General features: G+C 40.1%; 1 protein-coding gene across 1 annotated transcript in view; it reads right to left on the minus strand.

Annotated features, from left to right (window-relative positions):
- Positions 1-25,363, minus strand: part of LOC149152906 (ATP-dependent Clp protease proteolytic subunit-related protein 2, chloroplastic-like) — a 143,041-nt gene that overhangs the window by 84,221 nt on the left and 33,457 nt on the right. Inside the window, exon 3 of the mRNA XM_089440141.1 lies at positions 5,834-5,906. Within this exon, the coding sequence (XP_089296267.1) occupies positions 5,834-5,906 (73 nt within the window). The remainder of the gene's footprint in view (positions 1-5,833; positions 5,907-25,363) is intronic.

Genomic DNA, 25,363 nt, shown 5'->3' on the forward strand with positions numbered 1-25,363 from the left:
CCACATCTTTCTACTAAAATCATCTACAATAAGCAAAAATATTTGCAACCAGTAATAGAAGGTGTATTCATAGGACCACAAATATCAGCATGAACTAACTAGAGTACCTTAGATGCACGCCAAGATTCTCCATCCTTGAATGAAGACCAATGTTGCTTGCTAGCTTGACAGGCGCCGCATACTCCCAACTACTGAGTCTGAATATCAAGTAACCCTGACACAAGTCCCTCTCGAGAGAGCTGAGAGAGATACTGCATGTTTAGATGCCCATATCGCTGATGCCACAGAGTGTTGATGGGAGAAACACGAGTTGCTAGAGCTACTTCTGGAGAATCTTTAGTGTCAAGAAGCATGTATAGACCATGATCCTCTAGGCCAACAGCAACCGTAAGACTAGTGTCCCTATCGATAATGGAGCACTTGTGCGCACTGAACACTACATCAAGCTGAGGAGAGTTCCTCATAATCTGGCTGACAGACAGCAGATTAATTTCCATACCAGGAACATAGTACACATTCAGGAAGATGAGTGTGCGCCCACCAGACTGAATCTGAACTGTACCTTTGCCAACCACTGTGTACTCTTCACCTCCGTCGAATACTACTGAATCACTGAAAGGTGAGAAGTCAATAAACCAGTCACGCCTGTGAGAGAAATGGCGTGATGCACCAGAGTCAATGTACCAGGCAGAAGACGGCACATGATCTAAAGACATTTTAGCCATAAACTTTAAAGGCATAAAAGGCAGATTCTGTCTGCTCGGAATGTTCTGCAACATTCGCTGTCTGATGGGACCCTCCCTATTTCTTCTGTTCAGAAGCAATCCTCTGTCAGCAATCTTTCTTCATGCGACCGAACTTGTGACAGTAATTACACTGCACATTTTTCTTTTTAGCGAGATCAAAAGGCTGAGAAGAACCTTTCTGCTGAAAACACTGAGAGGACTGATATTTGGCAGCGAAAGCATTTTCTGAGGACGTTGATGAAGCACCACTACCAAATTGTTGTTTCCAACGATCCTGCTACATGAGTTTGTTGCATAACTCTGGAAACTTCAGATCGACATTAGTGGAGGTAATGTAGAGTGTTTCTATGAAGTGCTCATAAGATTTTGGTAGACTTTTCAGAGTGATGACTACCATATCTTCTTCCTCCATGGTTCGACCAATGGCTTCAAGCTGATCTCAAATGTCTTTAATCTTGTTAAGATGTTCCTGTAAAGGCATATGTTCGTCCATCATGATGAAGAACAACTGATTTTTGAGAAAGAAAGCTCTACTCTTGTCAAATGTCTCGTGCAGTTCCTTCAAATGTTGCCAAATCTCGGCAGTTGTCTTGCCAGAAGGAATCTGCGGTAACTAATCATCAGTCACAGAGAGCTTGAGAAGCATAATGGCCTCTCGATTTCGATCATCAAACTTATCTTGATCGGTGCCAACTGTACCAGGGCAGAGCTCTTTGTTTAGAACGAGCTGGTCAAGACGCCTATATTCAAAAATGGTCAACATTCTTTGTTTCCAGATGTTATAATTTGTGCCATTAAAGCGCTAACCACCTTCCAACATTAGATTAGTTAGTGAGGCCATCTGCACGTTTCCCAAGAAAGCAATAAAGGAGATCCGGCTAATCCGGACAGAATCTGACAGATGTTGGTGTATGCAAAAAATCTATGTTTTCTTGAAGAATAAAAAAAACATATATTGAGAAATTGATACGGGCAGGTTACCAGCAATTCGTGGTCTCCACAATGACTGCACTATGCAAAAAACAAGTTATATAACATACCGAAATTTATGTTGACTGTCCCAAAAAATATGTGACCCACCAGAATAGTGGATATGAGCCCTCGTGTTGTTATGTCTAGTTCCAGATTTGACGAGATTTGATCTCCTTTAGATTGCTGCCATGATAGGTGACTACTTGACGCTGAGCACTCGTGTTTTTCACCAACAGCCAACGTTGTGAGGAAAGCGTCTTCCAAACGCTATTTTCGGGCAGAGCTATGCCACAACAGAAGCAGGCTCGATGTTCCGCAATGAATATAGCCTCCGCAAAGACTCTTTTCCCCGTGCTTCTGCGGAACAGTCGTCCGAAACAAAAACTGGAAAATGACAGGAACAAAAACTGGAACAGTCTTTGTCCATTTGTTCCAGAACAGAAACTGGAACAACAAAAAAAATTGGAAGTGTTCCGGACGGACTTCGTTCCAAGTTAACAGGCTTCTTGATTTGTCGAGGCTCCTGTGCTTCAGCCAAGGTCGAATACCGTTGCTTCGTCGGGAGTTTTGTTTGGGCCACCGACGATAGAAGTCAAAGATTATACGCGACCGGGAAACTGGCAGATCTCAGGGATTCAGCTCCTTGACCTTCAGCGTCGAACAGTCAATGCGACGTCGGGTATAGTTAACCAGATTCAACGTTCCTTGCCTGCACGAAATATCGTCTATATACTCATCCATCAATTGCCGATGCAGCAGTCTTTCCTGTGCCTTGTCGTCAATTGCTAAATCGACCAAGATTCGAGCCTTGGTCTCTCAGCCCGAGCAGCGGCCTCTTAGCCGATTGCAGAAGCGGGCGCCATGAAAAAACGTCAGTTTCGTGGTGATGACATTCATGGTATTGTCACCAACAGTCCACACTCGCGGCACAGATCCGATGTTGGACGCGGAGGCAGAGGGCCGCTTCGCCGATTTCAGATCTGTCACTCTGGAAGTCTCTAATCACCACGAACAGCGTAAATCCACATGGTAAAAAAAAAATCAAACAGCGTCTGGGCCAATGAAAACCTCACAAAACCACCTAAGAACAACTCAAACAGCTAGAAAGCACTCACTCAGATGAAACAATGGCATCTGCAATGATGCAACAAATTCAAAACCTAGAGCGAAAATTCGAAATGAAGCACAAAATTTTTCACACATGAAAAATTATTTCGAACAAACACCTGTGCTCTGATACCATAAATGAAAAATTATTTCGAACAAACACCCGTGCTCTAATACCATAATCAATGAATGTATTGAATTGATTTACAATGAGCTATGAAGCTCAATAAATAATACAAATGTATTTACAAAGATAGAAACAGAAAGTTTCTACTAAGAAATAGAAACAACAAGTTTTGTCTAAGAAACTGCTAATAAGACAGGAAATAGAAACAACATTAATCACTAAAGTAGCATTATTCTAATAACTCCGTTGTCCCAAACTGCACTTTTCAACCAACCAAGCTCTGATACCATGAAGAAATTTCAACCCCCACTCCGGTTATCAGTTTTCCTTATCACTCCATGCATTTTGTTTTAAATCCAAGCATGATAAAAAATCTAAAATCTGGAAATGACTATTTTTCTGAAAACACAAATTTAGAGATTTCACAACTGCTAAAATTGCAGAAATAAAACACAGCGAAATTATGACAGCCACACACAGAAAATAATATTGAGTTTTTGTCAATGTGACCTTGGAAAAACCTCCTACAACTCTTGGGGAAAACCAGTTTGAGAGCTCTTCTTTATTTCTGAACATGCTTTTACAGAGAAACTGAAATACACAGTAAAAATTCCAGCAACCACAAATTACAACTTATCTCGATTTCCATGCTTGCACTCCGGCTCGAAAATTGTGCCAACCAGCGAACAGCCAAAACAGAAATTTTCCAACAAAACAGCATTAAATGTTGTGTGCCCTGCCTCGAAAACATGTCCAGAACTTGTTGTACAAACCGTACGGATTTCAGCAGTACGGCTGCCTTGAAATCTGTGCCCCTACTGTTGTTCTTCTTCCTCGATTTTTGTGTTGTTCCTCTTCCTTGATCTCTGTGTCTTTCTCCTGCTGTACTGTTCTGCCTTGGGATGCATGCCAATAAATGTTGCTGCCCAAATTTGTTGAAATGTTTTTGCTGCTCTCCTTCACTACCTCACTGCTCAGAAATTTTCTCCTTGCTCTCTCTTCTCTTTCTCTCAAATGTTCATGAAAGAATGAATTGATATTTTCCTCTTCTCTTCTCCTTTTATTCTCTAAATAACCTTTTGGGTTACCCTAAGATCTAATGGCTGAGATTCATTTAGATCTAGGGATGAGAATAAATGTGCATTTAATCCTCACTTTCTATTTTTTAACTCACCCACTTAAATAAAGACCCACTTAGCCTTTTATTTCCACAGTCACTTTTTCACTTTCTAATTCTTCATTGACTTTAATAAAGTCACCTTTTAAATTAGAATGTAACTTTACCACTTATAAAGTCACTTTTAAATTAAACGTAACTTTACCACTTATAATGTCACTTTTAAATTAAATTGACTTTACCACTTATACAGACACTTTAGGAGAAAAGTAAAAATAAATTTTGGACACTTTTCCCTAGGCCAAAGATCAAAGCCTTAGGGAACCACTTGTCCTCTGGTACCCAGATTTTAACAAGAGGCCTCACATCACCAACCACTATATCCAATAGAAAGGTACCAACCCCCGAAATATGAAGGATGTCCCCAAAATAATGTGGAGTCCAAACCATGAAGATCATTTTCCGAATCTGGTACAGCCAGATCTACCAAAGAAACAATTCATCAAATCCAGCAAAAGAAAGCCTCCGTAAAGACATCAAGAAAACCCACTAAAAGATCCACGAAGGATTTCAACCACTAGATACAAGTTGATCCAAAAAACCAGTTTTGTAGCCCTTTGGGCAAATGCTACTAGTCAATAGTCGCATAGATCAACTAAAGACCCAGACAATGTTGCCATCAAGCAATCCTCTAGATCAAATAGGAGAGAACTTAAAAGAGATTCCCTAGAAGCCTTTAAAATTAAATTCTGAATTCCTGGCTCCCCATTAATAATGCTACTAGAAAAAGTCTCACAAGAAACCTGCAAAACAGGAGAAAACCACAGAATACCAGTATTGGTCCAAAAAATAGCAGTAAAGTTTGGCTGAAACAGAGAAAAAAATAGGGTATGCTGCTGTAGAAGAGCACCAAGCTGCAAAAAAATACCTCAAATTTGCTGGAAAAGCCAAAATACACCAAAAAGAGGACAGTGCTGATGGTGAAAAGGATAAAAGACCTTAAACTGCTGTCTTCAAACAAAACTGAAAAAAACTAGTTTCAGACCTGCATTCCCATGAAAAATACAGTATTTGTGCTGAAAAGGAGAAAAGATGCAAGCACTAAACTAAAAAGGGCACAATTTGGCAAGGAATCCCCTCAACTCCACCGAAAATATCAAAAAACTGTCGAAGGAGGGCACTAGTGAAAAAAGGCCTACAAATTTGCTAGTGTTCAAAAAAAGTGCTGAAGACCCTTGTTTCAGACCGGAAACAGACCTGAACAGTGAAAGCAGTGTTGCATAGGGAAGGAAGGGTCACATTCCCTCTGGTACAATGTTGAAGCCATATCTCTATGGTGTCAACTTCAACAATCTAGAATCCAACCACTTAAACACTTCAGACTTATAATCACTAATCAAAAGTACATCATAACAATAGGAGCACTCAAGGGAGCAAGAGAAAGAGGACCTACGAGCAAACCAAACACAAAGATTTCTCAGACAAATATGAAAGATCATAATTAACGAGCAATACATAAAGCAAAAGGACAAAAGCATCTAAAATTTAACCACCCATTAAAAGAGATGCTCCTTCAAACTTCTTTATTATGCTTTTACAGCATATATTCACCTCTCCATCCAGCCTGTCATTTATCTTAAGAAAAATGATAACCAAATTCAAGTGCTAACACATAATATAGATTGAGCAGACATGACATGGAATGGCAAGAACGCATTTCTACAAGACAATAAAGCACTAGAAGGATCAGAACAGTTCAAGTACCTAGATATGAGACTCTGCTGAACTTTCTCATGAAGAGAAATTGACAAATCAGATCTTTCATTGCGGAAGAGACCTACAAAGCGGATCCCCGTGTATTAGTGCATGTTTCTAAGATGAGTATAAACTCATAATATCATGCATCTTATATTTTTATCTGCAACCATTATAGAACAGAATCTGAAATTTATCTTCTAATGGCCTGTTACAAACTAATCATCACAATATATGCAAAGTGGAATATCAGCAACAGCAATAATCTAAGCAGACATTTAGATGTGTCAATGATTTGATACATGACTAGTATATTTCCAAGACGAGTATAAATTCACAATGCTACACATCTTATAATTTTATCTGTGGCCATTATAGAACAGAATCTGAAATTTTTTTATAATGTCCTGTTACAAGCCAATCCTCACAATAGACCAAAAATGGAATATCAGCAACATCAATCAACCAAGTAGACATTTAGATGTGTCAATCATTTAACACATGATAAGGGATACATAAGAGAAATATTTCGTTCACTGACTCTAGCCTGAGTGGTTGTGTGATGGATTGTTATCCTCCCCACCCCATTTCTATTAATGTATGAGATGACAACGCTTCCAGCTTCTACAAAATCTGGTTTACCCTAGGTAGCCTCCTGGAAATGAGGGGAAGTGCCCAGTGGGTTTCCCCAGGAAATACATTATGCAGGAAAACATATAAGAGAAATATTTAATTTTAAATTATATTTGATGATAAGGAAAGAACTGCCGATTGTTTAAGAATAACCATATATGGCATAAAGCCTATGCATATCAACTTGTAATGTAATGTATGATCTATTTTCACAAAAAGAATAAAGAAAAAAAAAACGTTGCAACATAAGAAAAGCCATTCTTCATGGTAGGTATTTACATATGACAACACTTCCTGACTCCATGCATAAGACTCACTGAAATAACTAGCCATCCACCATAAGCTTGCATTTGCTATTGTAATTATAATTTCAAGTGTGTCTTACTCATCCAATAGAGCATAAGCACTTTCCCTTTAATGGGTCAAGCCAATTTGGTAAATAACTCAGACCTCCTACAATATTTCGTAATTGAATAATTGTCAAAACACAAGCATCCTTTTGCACTTGGAACTTGCCTGAATCTTGTACTATGTCACATGTTTAGCATTCAAGTTTGGGTTTGAAAACAATTAAGTTCTATTCAAATTCAAATATTTCGATAAAGTTAGGATGAGATTCGCCATTGAATTCGACCATATATATATATATAGTCAAATTCATATTTATCCATATATATATGCTATCAGATTTATCCACATACATATTTCAAAATTTTCAAATAATTAAAAAAATTATTTATCATTAAAAATTGGTAACTCGATGCTCTCTCCATGTAATTCATGTAGACCTCAGAATAACCCATAACACTGCAAATGTGCTTCACAGGTTCTTGTTGATGTGAAGGCCCTACTAACAGAGCACAAAATCCTATAGGCCATGCAGGTTTCATGCCCATTGGATTTACAAACACATTTGTCCAATCAAAATAAAATTTGGGCCTCAGTTAGAAACTTAAGCATTAAATCCAGCAATTTGAGGTGACATTTCATACATTTTGTTCAACCACACATTTTTTGGGCGTATGGAGGTCCAAGGAGCAAATTTGAATCAAAATTTTGCCGAAGTCTGAAGAGGGAACATGAACCAAACCTAAGTCAAATTTGAATTTTGTTTTGAGGTTCACCAAACTTCGAACCTCAAGATTCAAGTTCAGCGAACCCTGAGACATTGGTGTTTATTGAAGGATATGTAAAAAAGTAGCTAGCCCAAATTAAAACGAAAAGTACACATGGACAAATTCCAGCATCAAAACACAAAGGCTCGGAGGGGAATGAACCACACGTTAGCTCTTCTAAATAAAGGAACAATCTCCCTGATCAAAAATAATGTTACCTATATTTTTTACCCATCCACCTACATTTGATGCAAATAATTCCCAAACATAGTCTTCAACAAGATAGCGCAAGCACATATGCGACAACAGTAAAAGTGTCTAGCCTCCCATTGCCTTCAAGTTATTCAACAAAGCTCAACAGGAAAAGCCCCCAAATCCAAGCATCAAATGAAAAAGAGAGCTACTCTTTAAATAGAGTGAGCTTCATCTCTCTTTCAATAAACAAGTAATTGTTTCCTAGATCCATTAGTTCTGAGGAATAACAATTAACAACTTTCTTACTAAAAGTATCAATGAGTTGTTGAGATCCATTTTATATTTTGGAGTTATATAGATACATCCTTATCCCAAAGGAAAGGTATTAAATAATTTTCTCTCACATAACCAACTCATGAGATGAGTCAAACAATAATAGAAATAATGAATGCTTAGTTACATGTAACAAACTTCAAGGCATGATAAAGAAGTGTTTTCGCAAGTGCGTCCTCCAAGAAAATAATAAAATATCCAAAATATTTGGAATATATATATATATATATATATATATATATCAGATAAATAAATAATAGATAAAATGTATGAGTAAAAATGATATGATATAATATGATTACAAACAAGGGCCCCGTTATCAAATACTAGGTGGGAGTTCCCTTTCATATGAAGTCACGTCTTTTCATTAAAACGTGTCCTTTCATGTGTCTCTTCATTAATTATAAATTATGAATTAATATTTATTATTTGTACATATTTATGTTTACAACATTGCTTTTGTTGGGTGTGTGTTATATTCTTTCCACGACTAGCCCCAGGTGTGAAGTCGGGGGGGTTAGAGGGGGGGCAGTGAGCACCCCGAGAAAAAAAATTGGACCCTATATTAGGTGAGCGGACCTGCCTATGGTTTTGTGCATGGTTTTGAGCATGATAGTTTTCTGCCCATGGTATTTTGTAGATCCGGTCAAAGGAACTACGGTTATGTTCTAATCCAGGGTTAATGGATTAGGATTTATGGATACTTTGGCATGTATATATATATATATATATATTGTAACAATGAAAGAAATATAATAAAAAAAATCAATCTGGTAGTCCCAGTTTTGGGATCAAGGGGAAAATCTCTATGTATACTTGTTTTATGTTTTATGCTCTCGCCATTGTTTATTTTCTGTTTTTAGAATTCGTATGCAAGTAATTTTTGTATAGGGTTAAACCTACATTTGGTATTAGAGTTGTTTCAGCTTCAAGGGGACGCCTTTGCAGCTGAGGGGTTTTACTCAAGCCTGTGCTAAACCCTATTCAGTGGGAAATCTGCGGGATTGATTCTTGCAGTGAAAGAAGATGGCGAGCAGTAGAAAGATAAAGATCAAGAAATTTAATGGTCAAAGTTTTGAGTTGTGGAAACTCAAGATGGAGGATCTGATGGTGGATAAAGATCTGTGAATCGCGATAGATCTAGGTACTAAACCAACGGCAATGTCCAATGAAGAGTAGAAGAAGTTGGATTGAAAAGCAAAGAGCACAATACGGTTGTGTATCTCAGATTTAGTATTGTTGAATGTATCAAGGGAAGCTTCGGCGAAGGCTTTGTAGGACAAGTTAGCGACTTTGTACCAATCTAAGTCTCTAGTGAATAAATTGTTCCTACTGAAAAAGTTGTATAACCTGAGGATGAAGAATGGAAACTCTATGACAGAGCATCTGAACGCCTTTAATACTTTGGTAAGTCAGTTGCTATCTATGCATCATTTTGTTGTGTTCTCTACCAGATTTGTGGGATAGTCTGGTTGTTGCAATAGGTAGCAATACAACTACCTTGCAATTTGATGAAATAGTCTCATCCTTGTTGTCGAAGGAGATGAGAGGGAAAAATATGGAGAGCTAGAATGGAGATGCATTGTTTATACGAGGACAGTCCTAGAACATAAACAAAAATAAGTCCTCGAGTGGGAGATCTAAATCTCCCTCTAAATCTAGAGGGAGATCTAAATCTCCAGGAAAACCTGTAAGAGTGTGCTGGAAATGCGGAAAGGAAAGGCACTTCAAAAAGGATTGTAGATCTAAAGCTCCTGAGAAAGGAAGGATCTGATGATGCTCCTTCACTAGAGGCGAAAACCACCTCAGATGAAGGTGGAGATGTGTACTTGACTTCTTCAAGTACACATGTAGATCATGAGGCATGGTTGATTGACTCAAGTGCATCCTTTCACTTCACTCCCCATAGGTAGTGGTTCTGCGAGTATGAGAAATATGATGGTTGTGATGTCTTCTTAGGGGATGACAGGAAGGCTAGAATCGTCGAACACGGAAAAGTCAAGCTAAAGTTGCAAGGTGGAAGGATTAAAACACTTCCAGGTGTTCTGCATATTCCTGCATTGGCTAAATATCTTATTTCTATGAGCATGATGGATGATGCAGGGGTTAAAACAGTGTTCGAGAAAGATACCTGCAAGATGATTCAAGGAGAATTGGTATTGATGCGGGGAGTTCGGATTGGAACTCTGTACAAGCTTCTAGGTAGCACTGTTATTGATTGGTGCAACAATTTTGTGGTTCCTGAAATTAGAGTAGAAAATCTAGTGGTCTCTGGAGAAAAGACCATGCTATGGCATCAAAGGCTTGGACATATTGGAGAGAAGGGCCTTCGAATACTTCATGGTAAAAGTACGGTAGAAGTTATCTCTAATTGCTCTCTGGATTTCGATTTTTGTGAACAATGTGTATATGGGAAGTAGAATCAGATGAGTTTCCCCTCTGCTACTAAAAGGGCAAAATGGATATTAGAGCTTGTGCACAGTGATGTGTTTAGCCCTGTGTCGGTTCCATCACTGTGTAAGTCTGTGTACTATGTATCATTTATAGATGACTTCTCAAGGAATACCTGGATATATTTCCTCAGTGAGAAATCTGAAGTCTTTGACTGGTTTAAAGAATTTAAGGCTCTGGTGGAAAACCTGACAGAGAAGAAGATAAAGGTGTTGAGGACAGATAATGATAGAGAGTTTTGCAAGAACGAATTTGAAGAGTTCTATAAAAAGTGTGTTATAGCACGGCAGAAGACTACTCCATACACACCTCAGCAAAACGAAGTTGCAAAAAGAATGAACACGACGTTGATGGAAAAGGCAAGAAGCATGCTCAATGGTGCTGGGTTAGGACAGGAACTCTGGTCAAAGGCAGTGGAGATTGCATGTTACCTAGTCAATAGATCACCTTCATTAGCGTTGGAGTATAAATCTCCACAAGAGGTATGGACTGGTAAAAAACCCTCTCTTTCACATCTGCGAGTATTTCACTTTGATGCATATGTACATGTTCCAAAGGAGAAAAAAACCAAGTTGGATAGTAAGTCTGAAAGGTGCATCTTTATTGGGTATAAGGATGGTTTGAAAGGTTATAAGCTTTGGAACCCAGAAACAAGGAAGATTCTGTATAGTCGAGATGTGGTGTTTAAAAAGGTGAAAGATGTTATTAAACATGAAGTCCTACCAAAGGAACCTGAGAAGATAGAGTTTGAACTAAAGGAGGAAGAATCAGACTCTACAGCAGAAGAGGAATCAGAAGATGAAGAGCCACAAACTCCAATTGTGAGAAGATCAGTTCGAGAAAGAAGGCAGCCAGAAAAGTATAGTCCATCTGTTTTCTGTTCAAATTTTGCCTTATCTATTACTGATGATGATCCCAGAACTGTGAGGGAGGAAGCAGATTCAGAAGATGGCAAACTCTAGAAAGAGGCCATGGTTGATGAAATGGCATCTTTGGACAAAAATGAGGCTTGGGATGTGGTGGAGTTGTCGACTGGAAAGAAACCCATTGGAAACAAATGGGTGTTTAAGAAGAAAATGAATGAAGAAGGCAAGGTGGAGAAATAAAAGCTCGATTGGTAGAAAAAGGTTATTCCCAGGTGCCGAGAATTGATTTTGGTGATAATTTTTTCTCTTGTTGCGAAGTTAGCTTCTATTAGATTATTTTTCTCTGTTGTTGCTGCTTTTGATTTTGAGGTAGAACAGATGGATGTGAAGACAACATTTCTTCACGAGGATCTCGAAGAAGAGATCTATATGAAGAAACCTGAAGGCTTTGCGGTGAAGGGTAAGAAAGAACTGGTATGCAGGTTAAAAAAGTCTCTGTATGGGTTAAAACAGTCACCAAGGATGTGGTATCAGAAATTTGATACATATATAAGGGGACTTGTCTTCACCAGAAGCAAAGTAGATCACTGTGTGTATTTTAAATTAATTGGTGACCATGTTATTTATTTGGTCTTGTCTGTAGATGATATGTTGTTGATTGGAAATAACAAAGAAATTATCCAGGAATTGAAGACCCAATTGTCCTCCAAATTCGACATGAAAGATCTTGGTGCTCCAAACTATATTTTAGGCATGGAAATTAAACGAGATCGGGCAAAGAGGATGCTCTGGTTAAACAGAGGAAGTATGTCGAGACAAAATTGCAGAGGTTTAATATGAAGGATAGTAAATTGGTGAAGGTTCCTATTCCTGTAGGTGTAAAGTTATCTATTGAACAGTGTCCCAAGACACAAGAAGAGGAAGAGGACATGTGTCGTGTTCCATACGCAAGTGAAATCAGTAGCCTGATGTATGCAATGGTCTTGCACATGCAGTGGGAGTATTGAGCAGGTTTATGTCAAAACCAAGGAAGGAGCATTGAACAACAGTGAAGCGGGTTTTCAGGTATTTGCATGGCACTAGTGATTATGGTTTGTGCTACCAAGGAAGACCAAGACTGGACAGAGTTTTGGACATCCGTGCCTTTGTTGATGCAGACTGGGTTGGAGATCTGGATCAGAGAAGATCTACAAGAAGGTATGTGTTTAACCTATTTGGAGGTGCAGTCAGTTGGATGAGTAAGAGGTAGTCTGTAGTGGCACTTTCAAATACAGAGGCAGAATACATGGCAGTCACTCATGCAAGCAAGGAAGCAGTTTGGTTGTAGAGATTGTGTTCAAGTATGGGGTTAGTACAGCGAGCTATAAGGATAGACTATGACAGCCAAAATGCAATTTTCTTGGCAAAGAACCCTGCTTATCATTCAAAGACAAAGCACATTGATGTTCAGTATCACTTTGTGAGGGATATGGTTGAGGACAAAAAGGTGTTGTTGGTAATGGTGGACACTTTGAAGAATACTGCAAATGAATTGACGAAGTTTGTGAGCACTAATAAGTTTTCTTGGTGTAGAGAAACAATGGGTGTCGCAGGGCTGGACCAATGACTAAGCTCTCATGTGGCCCCTTGTGGAAAGGAAACAACAAGTGGGAGAATGTTGGTTGTGTGTTATATTCTTTCCACAACTAGCCCCAGGCGTGAAGTCGAGGGTTTAGCGGGGGGGGCGGTCAGATACCCCTTCGTTGCGTTGGGCGCAGCAGAGGGGTCACAGGGGGGGTGGCAGCCCTTCCTGTCGGGGGGTTTGCAGGGGGGCAATAGCCCCTCTGCATGGGATCCGAGGCAACGCCCTGAGGAAAAAAATTTGGACCCTATATTAGGTGGGCGGACCTACCTATGTTTTTGTGCATGGATTTCGCACATGGTTTTGTGCATAATAGTTTTCTGCCCATGGTATTTTGTATATCTGGTCAAAGGAACTATGGTTATGTTCAAATCCAGAGTCAATGGATTGGGGTTTATGGATGCTTCGGCATGTATATATATGTATTGTAACATTGAAAGGAATATAATAAAAAAAATCAATCTGGTAGTCTCGGTTTTGGGATCTAGGGGAATATCTCTGTGTATATCTGTTTTATGTTTTATGCTCTCACCATTGTTTATTTTCTGTTTCTAGAATTCGTATACAGGTAATTTCTGTACAGGGTTAAAACCTACAGTCTTACCCTTAGGAATGCTTTGTCCTCAAAGCATATTGATGAAAAGGCTTTACATTTTTACTTTCACTTATAATATCTTCACCTAATTCTTTGTTTTTTTATTTGTCATGGTTAATGGTGTGAGAGGGTACGAACTTTTAAGCATTCAGCAGGATTGTCAAACTATAACATGATTTAATCATCCTAATTCAATCCTTTGCCACACATTACGCTTATAGGATTTTCAAGTCTTATTAGTATTGATATTCTTTACAAGATAACTTAAATGTGTCTTTTCTAAGCAATGTTGATACACTGACTAGTCAAAATATCTACTCTTATGATTAGGATGTCGATAAGGTGTCTTTGTAGCACGACTTTCCCTTATCATGCTTGTAGGATTTTCTTGGTTTATTTTTGGTATAATTTCTTCTTCGCACACTAATGTTGCTTGGTTGGTCATCGGATCTTCACTTGGAATTTCCATCATCTGTACTACAGCACTTGAGTGTCTTTACTTTAATTGGACTAGCATCTTTCTAAGTCGTGATATTAACAGTATCTGTATATGTTCCCTTCTCCTCAACTTGGACTTTTTTTTCCTAAAGACTTCAATGCTTCTTTCTAGATAAGTTGTTCTATTCAGTTTTCCAATGACTACTTATCACTCTTAAGCTTCTTAATTTGCATGAGTGGATTTTGAGAGCAGCTACTTCAAAGACTTTATACTTCGATTTGCAATAATTAAGGACTTATCGAGATGTAGCTAACACAAATTATCTCTAGGAACATTCGCCCATTCATACATGGCACATGACATGATGCAGTGCTATAAAAGATCAAAATTTCCACCAATTTGTATAAGAAAGTAGTAAATTTCGGATTTGCGTAGCGAAAATCCCAGCAACATTCATGTGACAAAGTAAATAACAAAGAGAAGCATGAAAAGAGCAATACATGTACAAAAGAGTATATCCAATCATCAAATTATGCCAATATTGAAGCTCCAAGATAAGAGAGAGAGAGAGATCCAAACATCAAAATTCATCCATATCATCCAAACTTGTCCTCCAAGAGGGATAGCGAAAATCTCACAAGCGCTAATAACCCAATCCAAGTGATGATGATCAAAATGAATCATCTCACTTCTATTTATACAATCACTAAGGAGTTCAATTTGCCTAATATGGCCTAATTGAGCCCCAAATAATAAAACAATTTGCAATAATAACAACCCTTGGTGACAAGCCCACCAAGATAGCTCAACAATCCAATAATAAGCCTCTCAAGAGGGTCGAATGATCAATAAAGTGAGTCGTTGGGCCTTTAAGGAGGCCTAATGAAGCCCAAAGGGTGCCATGATGTGAAACTGGACCCCCAACATAGTGGACAAGGGGTTGGCCCCTTGTTTTCCAAGCAAGAACCTATGGTGCTCCCAAGTGGGTGCGGGGGCACAAGGACATCCTCATGGGTGTCCAAGTGGATCGACAATGCATGTAGACCATCTGTAAGAGCTAGGATGATGATATAAGCCCTCCCTCTATAGCGGGAGACATCTTCTGGGTCTTGCAACATCCACCAAGTGTATGGTGCAAATTTGGAGTCGGTTGGGCATAGTGAACCAGGTGCATCATCCTCATCCAAAAAGGTGGAACACGAGTAATCAATGGATGGTGTTGGGGATCCATGAAATAATCTCTACTATGGTGGAGGCCCATGGCTCTCAATGCTCACCCTACAAGTGCCCATGTGACCCTCTAGAGGGCTAGGATCCTGTATAGAGAGACCAAGCCCCAAATGGAGACCCACTTACAATCCTACATAAGATCCAATGCGTCCCCTTACCCTCCAATACAACAAATCATTAAAATAATCAAATAAAAAAGTTTACAAATCATGGAAACAATGGGGCATTTCATGGTGGCATGCCCTTCCGTAGTGGACTTTGGCATGTGCAAGTGTCTCCAAGCACAATAGGGGGGTTAGCCAAGGATCTTATTAGGTGGTTTCATCCTTTAAAGGGGGTGACATGTTCATGGTACATCCTTTAAGTGGTAGGTGGCAAATGATAAAGTGGGGGAATGGAGTGGGAATTAAGGAAATCATCCAAATCACATGTTATGGTACAAGGGTAGCTATAATAAGGGGAAGCCCACATCTGGGTATATGAGTGTGGGAGGGAGCAAATCGTGGTACATGAGTTACCCCGGCCTTTGTTTTTCCACCCTTCTTCATATGCCTTTTGCCTTTGATTAATTTTTCTTCATAACTGCTTAGGGCTCCAAGGGATGAGAGCATGTTGTGTAATATATAGCAGTGGATACCCCTTTAAGGTGGGGCAGTTCATTGCCCAACAAGGATTGGGACAACCACGAGTTCCTTAATGATGGAAGGGGGTTCATCTAGAGCCCATAGGAACTAGGGTGATGGCCATGGAAAAGGGGTAGAGCTCATGTTTTGGTTTTTTCCCACTTGCAAATTTGTATGTCCCGACCATCTTTTGCATCTTGTGGTATGTTTCCTATTGAAAGTGGCCAAGCTATGCTTTTTCTTTGTTAAACACATATATGGCGGAGGCAATATGAAAGATAAACATTAGATTTTTTTTCTTATCCACAAAGATACATATTTATAATACATAGGAATGACCCTTGGTTTCACATTCCAAATGGTCCCTTGGACTCCTTTGGCTCTTCAGCTTCCACACCAACCCCTAGAGGATTAGGTGTCCAACATTCCCACCCCTTAATCTGAAAGGGTTATGTATGAGTCCAAGAAGAGAGTTGTAATACAAAATGTGCAAAAACGCATGGCAACACTAGGTTGAATGTGCTCTCTGAAATGTTGGTATCAAGGGAGGTGGTTTAAGAATGACCACCAACACTAGAACGCTTAGTGCAGTTCCCGGAACTCTTCCAAGTATGGCAAGAAGCTAAGATCTTCTACTAGAGGAAGTGCTCCTGATGTTTTGAAGAGGGAAACCTTCAACCTTAAAAGAAAGATCTCACTCCACATAAAAAGGGAGAACCTCAATCTGAAAAGGGAGGTCTCAACCTGTGATGGTTTAAGGATGACCAACAACTCTGGAACGCTTAATGCAATTCCTGGAACTCTTCCAAAACCGGCAAGAAGTTGAAGTCTTCTGCTAGAGGAAGTGTCCACAATTCTTTGAAGAGGCATCACCAACTGAAGGCATGCTCAGGGGCATCTTTGTCTTTGGCTACAACTCTGAATCTTGTATGGCAGGTTGTGGCTCAGGCTCGCTTGATGTGGCTTTGAAGCTTGTGATGACCATCACTTCCTCCACTGTCAAATATAAGGTGAGATGATGGAGAAAACTCAACTGCAAGACTGTTCAATACTCTAGAACAAGTTCTAACATGTGACTGAAATATCTTCTTGGTTGTTGAAGCCCATTGCCAAGAAGCGATCCATCCAAGATGAATCTTTGATCTTGCAAGAGACTTGTTTTTGAAGCATTTGTTTGAAGAATGATTGGTTTTATGACAGTGCTTAAATGGATGAAGATCAAAACAATGATCTTTCATATGGCCAACTCAGTCACAATGTTGGCATTTAACATTTTGTTGTTGTCATTGTGGAAAAGGAACAGAATCTGAAACAGCTGAAGATAAATTGTCATGAAGAAATCCAGCGCTCTGAAACTGGATCGGCTTTGAGTAATCTGGAATATGAAAGGACACGTCCTTGTCATATCCAAGACCAATTCTGTGATTATTGTGGACAAGCTCTTCCCAAGGTCTGATGACCGACTTGGGAAGTGCAAACTGAATTTCTGCATCTGCATGTACAACTGCTCCTAAGAGGGGCTCAATGATCTGATCAATTTTTGGTTGTTGATGGGAGTGTGTCTCAAACAAAGAATTGTCCTGAACAAAGACAAGTTCAGAATCATGACTATACTTCTGTAACTCCTCTTGTTGTAGCTGAGATTCAAGTTGCAAAAAATCAATCTATTCTTGTGCATTTTGCAGAGAGGTTTGAATATCTGTGAGAGTGCCTTTGCTGACTATAACTGTGCTTTCAACAGTTGAAAGGATTAAAGTTCTCAATAACTCTAATAAATTGTCAATTTTAGCCATTTAAAAACTTCAATTATTTTCAGTCTCCCAATAACTCAAAGCACCCAACCACCTTCAAATGTTGAATGATCTTTGATACCTAAATTCAGTTGTGAAAAGGAGGTTGTGGAAGTGATGGCTCTGATACCAAATTTCAATCTCCAAATAACTCAGTATTCCCTTCAACCTTTTATTGAGTAGACTTCAATTCAACGCAAATGAAAAATATTCAACGGAAAAAGAACAACACTGGAGCTTTGGGCAACCAATATGGCATACAAACAATGCAGAGGCATATAACCAAATTATTCACCGCTTAACGCACGTAATTCAATTGTAGCACCATATAAGTTGTTCGTAATGCAAACTTAGAAGGAGTTGAAAATCTCAAAAATACTAGAGAAGCTACACTTTACGTGTACCCTGCCACTGAATTGTGTGTGAAACGGAAAATGAGAAGCCTCTGAGAACTCTATTCTTTTATGCAGGAGAGGTAAAGTTGCTCTATCTTCAACAAAATTTCAGTTCTCCCTACTTCGCATATATTTAATCTTCCTAGAAAAAACTCACAGAAATCTAAAAGGAGAAATTCTGCATGAGAGGTAAAATTGCCCTAACTTCATTAAAATGACAGTTCTCCCTACTTTGAATAGACTTTAATTTGCATTGTCAAAAATTCATGAAAATTCTGAAAGGAGAAATTTCCTGATCAACTTGTACTCGAAGCATTAACTTTTACTTCCTTTTTCCAATGACGAATCCAGTATCCAGGTGGCATCTGAAAAGCTTTGCCACCAAAACGCTGAAAGTCAGTTTGTGGAGCAAAATTCCCTCTCGTGCCCCTCAATTCCTGAATTCAAAATCCAAGCCGAACTCAATCTCTACAGTGGCAAAGAAATAAAAGCGATGGAAAGTTGTCCAATGAATTTGAATCAACCCCTTCTCAATTTGCGGAGATGAATTTCAAAGTGGGGTGTTATCTGTAACTGAAAATGGCACTACGCGCATGAAACAGGGTCAGTTCATCGTTATTCCCTAGTTCTACGCAATCATCAAGCAAGCAGGAGACGACGGGTTGGAGTATATAACCGGTTGACTCTGGCGGGAAGGAAGTCAAGCATTCTTCTTACAAGATCAACCAAAACAAAGCCTGTCAGGTGATGAGGAACAAAGAACACGACACCGTCATTCTGCCTCCATCATCAGGCTCTGCTTCACATGGTTCACTGTTTGCCCTCCCTGCTAGCTAGCTTAATAGCTAGTTTATATGGAAAACTTTTTCACATTGAGCATGTCATCAAGACAAAATTCGTTGCGGTCAGTGCTAAAGGATGATTCTTCTTAGCACGTAGCACGGAAAGTTGAAGAGGCATGCGGAAGGGCATGCAGAAGAGTAATGGACGAGAGATGCAGTGTTGAGGAAAGCAGAGGTTTTCTGACTGCATGCAAGGTAACAGATGCAGATTTGGTAAACTGCCAGGGATTTCAAGATTTCTCAAAGTGGCAGAGTGGTAGGTCAAGGATTAAGCACAAACACGTTACTGCAACAATTGTCAAGAACGCCCTACGAAAGCTAGAGCATAGGAAGCTCATACCAGTGTTTATTTAAGGAGAAGTCATTAAATCAATCAAGAAGCACATCGGAAATAAGAACCCCAAGATCCAGATTCTTGCACTGACTCTGTTAGAGACTCTTATAAAAAATTGTGGCGATAATGTTCATCATCAAGTAGCTGAACTAGATGTAAATGATTTACTACATGCAAGAGTATAATTTTCACCATGTCTAAAGAGTTTTGCTCCAATATTCACACCTCCGCAGACACAACTGATAACTTACCCGTCTCAAACCTATGGATCTGCAGGCTATGAAAATGAAGCAGTTGGAGACATCCCTGGCATCTGATCTTCCTGGTCTCAGCTTGATGTTGCAACACGGAGGAGAGTCGTGGATGAAGCACGAGGTTTAACATGTACAGTCACGCACACGCCATTGAACTGCAATCACACCGTTCAACACCTCCAGGTAGTCATTCGACGCAAAACTCGGTCCATTCATCACACTGTCTCCAATACTTCACAGAGATGCTTCAACATTCAATACAGTGCATGCAGAAATGTTGGAGATTGTTCGACGCACAGAGAATTCAACGCTGGAGCTTGGGATGTACATCGCCCAGATTTAAAATCGATTTCAGCTCAGTCACATAGAGAGAAAACGCTTAAGTTCAGTTCTGACAGGCATAGTTGATATGCAGAGAAAAACACATGGTTAGGGGAGCGTTAGGGTCTCATTATTCATTCATTCTAGTGCATTGTCACAAGCAGCACTTTGATAGGTGCAATTTGAAAGAGTTCTAACAAGGGCAATGAATGCAATGCTGGTATAGTCAAGTAATACAAAGATGACAGCATGAAGAATAGCCTAGATAGCTCTGAGGGAGGAGTGTTTCTGTGTCAGAGGCACAACAATGAAATAAGCAGACATAGTAGGAAAAGAAAGGCCACAACACAAGATGCTAAAATTAGAGCAGGCCAGAATAGTCTCGCTTTGGTACCATGTTAAACACATATATGGCAGAGGCAATATGAAAGATAAACATTAGATGGTTTTTCTTATTCACAAAGATACATATTTATAATACATAGGAATGACCCTTGGTTTTATATTCCAAGTGGTCCCTTGGACTCCCTTTAGTTGTTCAGCTTCCAAACCAACCCTTAGAGGATTAGGTGTCCAACGTTCTTTTCTTTTTAGCTACATCAACCTCTGGGCATCGTTCCAGGCCCGACCCAAGGTGTGGACAAGGGGAGGGGGAGGCTAACCCTATGTGGACCCAATGGACACATGTGGCCCGGATGGGAAAAATGATGAATGGGGTCAAAATAAGCGGAAATGGGTGATGTATATGGTGTCAGGAAGTAGGACCACGCAACCAAAATCGAAATTTCTCATGTAGTGCCAACCCTAAAGCTAGTGGCTAGTAAAGGAGATCCCACAGGATAGGATACAAGGCTAAACACCAAATCAGGAAGGGAAGATAAAAGCACAGACCTAGCCCATTCTTTTCGCCAAATACCCTAACCAATTCATTCCCAAAAGTGTCCATGAAAAGTAAACAAAATTACTTAACTAAACCAATGAAAGGTCATACATTTGGAGTCGGGGGGCCTACCTTCAAACATACATTCATAACAAATGGGCAACAGACCACATGGCTGGCTCAGTGGACGGAGAAAATGGCACATTGAGCTATCTGGTGGCGGCAAGGGGTTGTTGGCTGCCGGCTAAGGACTATCACTGCTCAAACCAGCAAGGGTCCTAGGAGGGGATCCTATAGAGCAACTACTAGGTCGAGGGAAACGATAGAGTGATAGCCCACTGTCACCTCGGTTAAGGCTCCCTGTTCTTTACGGGCTTTCACCGATGGGAGGAGACCTAGTATATTTGGAATCACAATGATGAATATATCAATGGAAGGATGAAAGGTGATTCCCAAGGCCTATTCACAAGAGAGACTCAATTGTATGGCTTTCTTGCTTGGGAAGCAAGGTGGTAGGCTCTCTAGGAAGGGCTAAAAGGATTCTTGAGGCTAGGTTTGGGAATGTATCTTGAAGAGATGTTCTCTAAGCCTAGAAATCCTTATGGAGACTTGGTCTTTATGTGATCTTTGCAGAATTGGAGTTATAAAGTTGAGGGACCACACAGGACCAAGTGGGCCCAAAATTAGGTCAAGTGGAATTGGTCACTCAAGGAGGGGCTTGACCTAATTATGGAAGAGAAGAGGATCAATGGGAAAATCTTCTTGGAATAGAATGCAATGATGCAAATGAGGTCACTGGCCAAGGGAAACCTAGGGAAAGAAACAATCCTTGAGCTAGGGTTTGCTATATCTCAAGATCCCACAGTCGAATTTGCTTCAAATTTGGCAAGCCTCTAGAGCAAACCTCATCACAGTTGTGGACCAAAAATCGAAGTGTTTGGATGGCTAGATTGTGAGATAATTGATGCCCTAGGTGACCTATGTAGGCTAGGCCTAGAAAAAGAGGGAGGTGAAAATAATAAGCGTTGAAAATGATCACCAATGGAGGATTAGTGCCTTGTCCTTTGGGAGAGATGGAGTCAAGGAGAATTTTAATATTTGGAATGGATTCACTCAATCAAGGAGGCCCTTAAAACAACTTTGCATGGCATTAGGGCATGAGAACAGCTGCTTCAAGGTCTTTATACTTCGACTTGTAATATTTCATGACTTATCAAGATGTATTTAACCCAAATCATCTCTAGGAACATTCACTCAATCATATATGGCCAATGACATGATGCATCACTATAAAACATCACAATTTCCACAATTTCGCATAAGAAAAAGCAGTAAATTTCGGCCTAGTATAGTGAAAATCCCAGCAACATGCATGTGACAAAGTAAATAACAAGAATAGCATTAAAAGAGCACTTACATGTATTAAAGAGTATATCCAATCATCAATATATGCCAATAGAGAAGCTCCAAGACAAAGAGATAACCAAACATCAAAATTCATCCATATGATCCAAACTCGTCCTCCAAAAGGTATAGTGAAAATCTCACAAGAGAGAATAACCCAATCCAAGTGATGATGATCAAAATGAATCATCTCACTTCTATTTATACACTCTCTAAAGAATTCGATTTAGCTAAATTGACCTAATTGAGCCCCCAAAATAAAATAATGTGCATAATCACAATACTTTTGGTGACAAGCCCACAAATAGCTTAATAATACATGAATAAGCCTCTCAAGAGGGCCAAATGATCAATACAATGAGTCATTGGGTCTTTAAGGAGGCCTAATCAAGTCCAAGGGGTACCATGATGTAGAAATGGACTCCCAACATAGTGGACAAGCGGTTGGCCCATTGTTTTCCAAGCAAGAACCTGCGGTGCTCCCAAGTGATGTGGGGGCACAAGGATATCCTCATGGGTCTCCAAGTGGCTCGAAAATGCCTTTAGACCATCTGTAAGGGCTAGGATGGTGATGTACGCCCTTCCTCTGCAGCAGAACACATCCTCTAGACCCTGGAACATCTACCAAGTGTATGGTGCAAGTGTGGAGTCGATTGGGCATGGTGAACTAGGTGCATCATCCTCATCCAAAAAAGTGGAACACGAAAAATTAATGATTGGTGTTGGGGACGCATGAAGTAATATCTGCTATGGTGGAGGCCCATGGCGCTCAATGCTCACCCTACAAGTGCTAATGTGGCCCTCTGGAGGGCTAGGACACCGTATAGGGAGACCAAGCCCCAAATGAAGACCCACCTGCAATTCTGCATAAGATCCAATGCGTCCCCTTCCCCTCCAATACAAGTCATTGGAATACTCAAGTAATAAAGCTTACAAGTCATGGGAACAATGGGGCACTTCATGGTGGCATGCCCTTCCTTAGAGGGCTTTGGTATGTACAAGTGTCTCCAAGCTCAATAGGGGGTTAACCAAGGACCTTATTAAGTGGTTTCAACCTCTAAAGGGGGTGACATGTCCATGGTACATCCTTTAAGTGGTAGGTGGAAAATGATATAATAATGGAATGGAGTGGGGATCAGGGGAATCATCCAGACCACATATCAAGGTTCATGGATAGCTATAATAAGGGAAGCCCACACTTGGGTATGTGAGTGTAGGAGGGAGCAAATCATGGTACATGAGTTACCTTGACCTTTGTTTTTCCACCCTTCTTCATATGCCTTTTGCCTTTTATTGATTTTTCTTCATAATTGCTTGAGGCTCCAGGGGATGAGAGCATGATGTGTAATATGTAGCAGTGGATACCCCCTTAAGGTGGGGCAATTCATCGCCCACAAGGGGTTGGGACAATCATGGGTTCCTTAATGATAGAGGGGGCTCATCTAAGGCCCATAGGAACCAGTGTGATGGCCATGGATAAGGGATAGAGCTCATGTTTGGCTTTTGCCCACGCGCTAAACTTGTATGTCCTAGCCATCTTTTAAATTTTGTGGTACATTTCCTGTTGAGAGTGGTCAAATTATGCTTTTTCTTTTCTTTTTAGTTGCATCAACCTCCGAGGCATCATTCTAGGCCTGACCAAAGGTGTGGAAAGGGGGACGGAGAGGCTAACCCTATGTGGACCCAGTGGACACAAGTGGACCCAAATGGGAAAATAGATGAATGGGGTTAAAATGAGTGGAACGGGAGAGATGTAGGTGGTATCAAGAAGCGGGACCATGTAACCAAAATCAGGATTTCCCATGTAGTGACAACCCAAAAGCGAAATGGTCAGTAAAGGAGATCCCACGTGACTAGGATACAAGGGTAACCAAGAAATTGGGCAATGAAGACAAGAATACAAGCCTAACCCACTCTTTCCGCCGAATCCCCCCACCAATTCATGCCTAAAGTGCCCATGAAAAGTAAACAAAATTACTCAACCAAACCAATGAAAAGTCATACCTTTGGGGTCGAAAGGCCCACCTTCAAACATACATTCATAACAGATGTGAGAGGGACCACATCATTGACTCAAGTGGCGGAGGAAATGGCACATCGAGCTATCTGGGGGCTACAAGGGGTTGTTGGCTACGGAATGAGGACCATCTAGGAGAAAAAACAAATCTCTTATGATGTTACCCACAGGTGGCGACTAACAAGGACCATCTAGGAGAAAACATTTCTCATATATACACTACCCACAGGTGGTGGGTAACATCTGGCTCCAATTGGGACATGAACTCTTGGAACGGTGTGCAAAGCTACTCGAACGGGAGGTCATGAGAACACCAGCAATCTCTTGGTACCGCAGACCTGTTACCTGCACATATCAAAGACCAAGCAAACGGAGAAGCGTGTTTTTGTGGTGTCTTATAATCACCCATGCTTAATATTAGGCCATAAAATCAACAAGAAAATGAAATCATTTTTCATGCAATTTTAATCTAAATGCAACTAATCTACCATGATAATATCATATGATGTTCGTTCTAATGAGAAAATCAGCATGCAATGCATCCTACCCTAACATGCACACAGTACAATGTCAAGCGTCAAGGAAATGGGTGATACGACTCAACTTGACCGATTGCAACCAAATTTCGTCATTGAGTTTGGCAATGTAATAATAATCCTCCCCAACCTTCCCATGAATCTTAATGGCTATTGGGTTTTTATCTACCAAGACCACATCCCCAATCTTGTATTTCTTTTTAGGCTCCACTTTTTGTTTTCTTTGTGACTTGGTCGCTTGAGAATACAGACTTCTTGTGAAGGGAGAATGGGAGAAAGCTTCTCAGTCTCACGGGTCTTGTAATATGGGATTGGTCCTCGTTTGACCACATGAGTAGGGTAGGCAGGTTCTCTATAAAGAATGAAGGGGGTTCCATCAGATTGCGAAATAGTGGCATATGACAAGTCCATTTGGAGATGACCTCCAACGGTGGCTCCCCACTTCCTAGATAAAAGCATTCCCCATACATCAGGGATATCTATGACCACCACATCCATAAGCAATGATATATCGGAGTTCATAGCCAAAGAAACCTTTAGATCCTTAATAAGGCCCTCCACTTGCACGGGCGTGGAATTGAAACCACACACACTTTTGTACCTTCAAGTGATGTTAAGACCCAATTGCTCCATGACTTTTAGAGGCATGATGTTTGCGGGAGCCC

Source organism: Pinus tabuliformis, chromosome 9, assembly GCF_031772625.1.
Source record: "Pinus tabuliformis cultivar Carrire ecotype Pingquan chromosome 9, CPIR1, whole genome shotgun sequence".
Lineage (NCBI taxonomy): Eukaryota > Viridiplantae > Streptophyta > Pinopsida > Pinales > Pinaceae > Pinus > Pinus tabuliformis.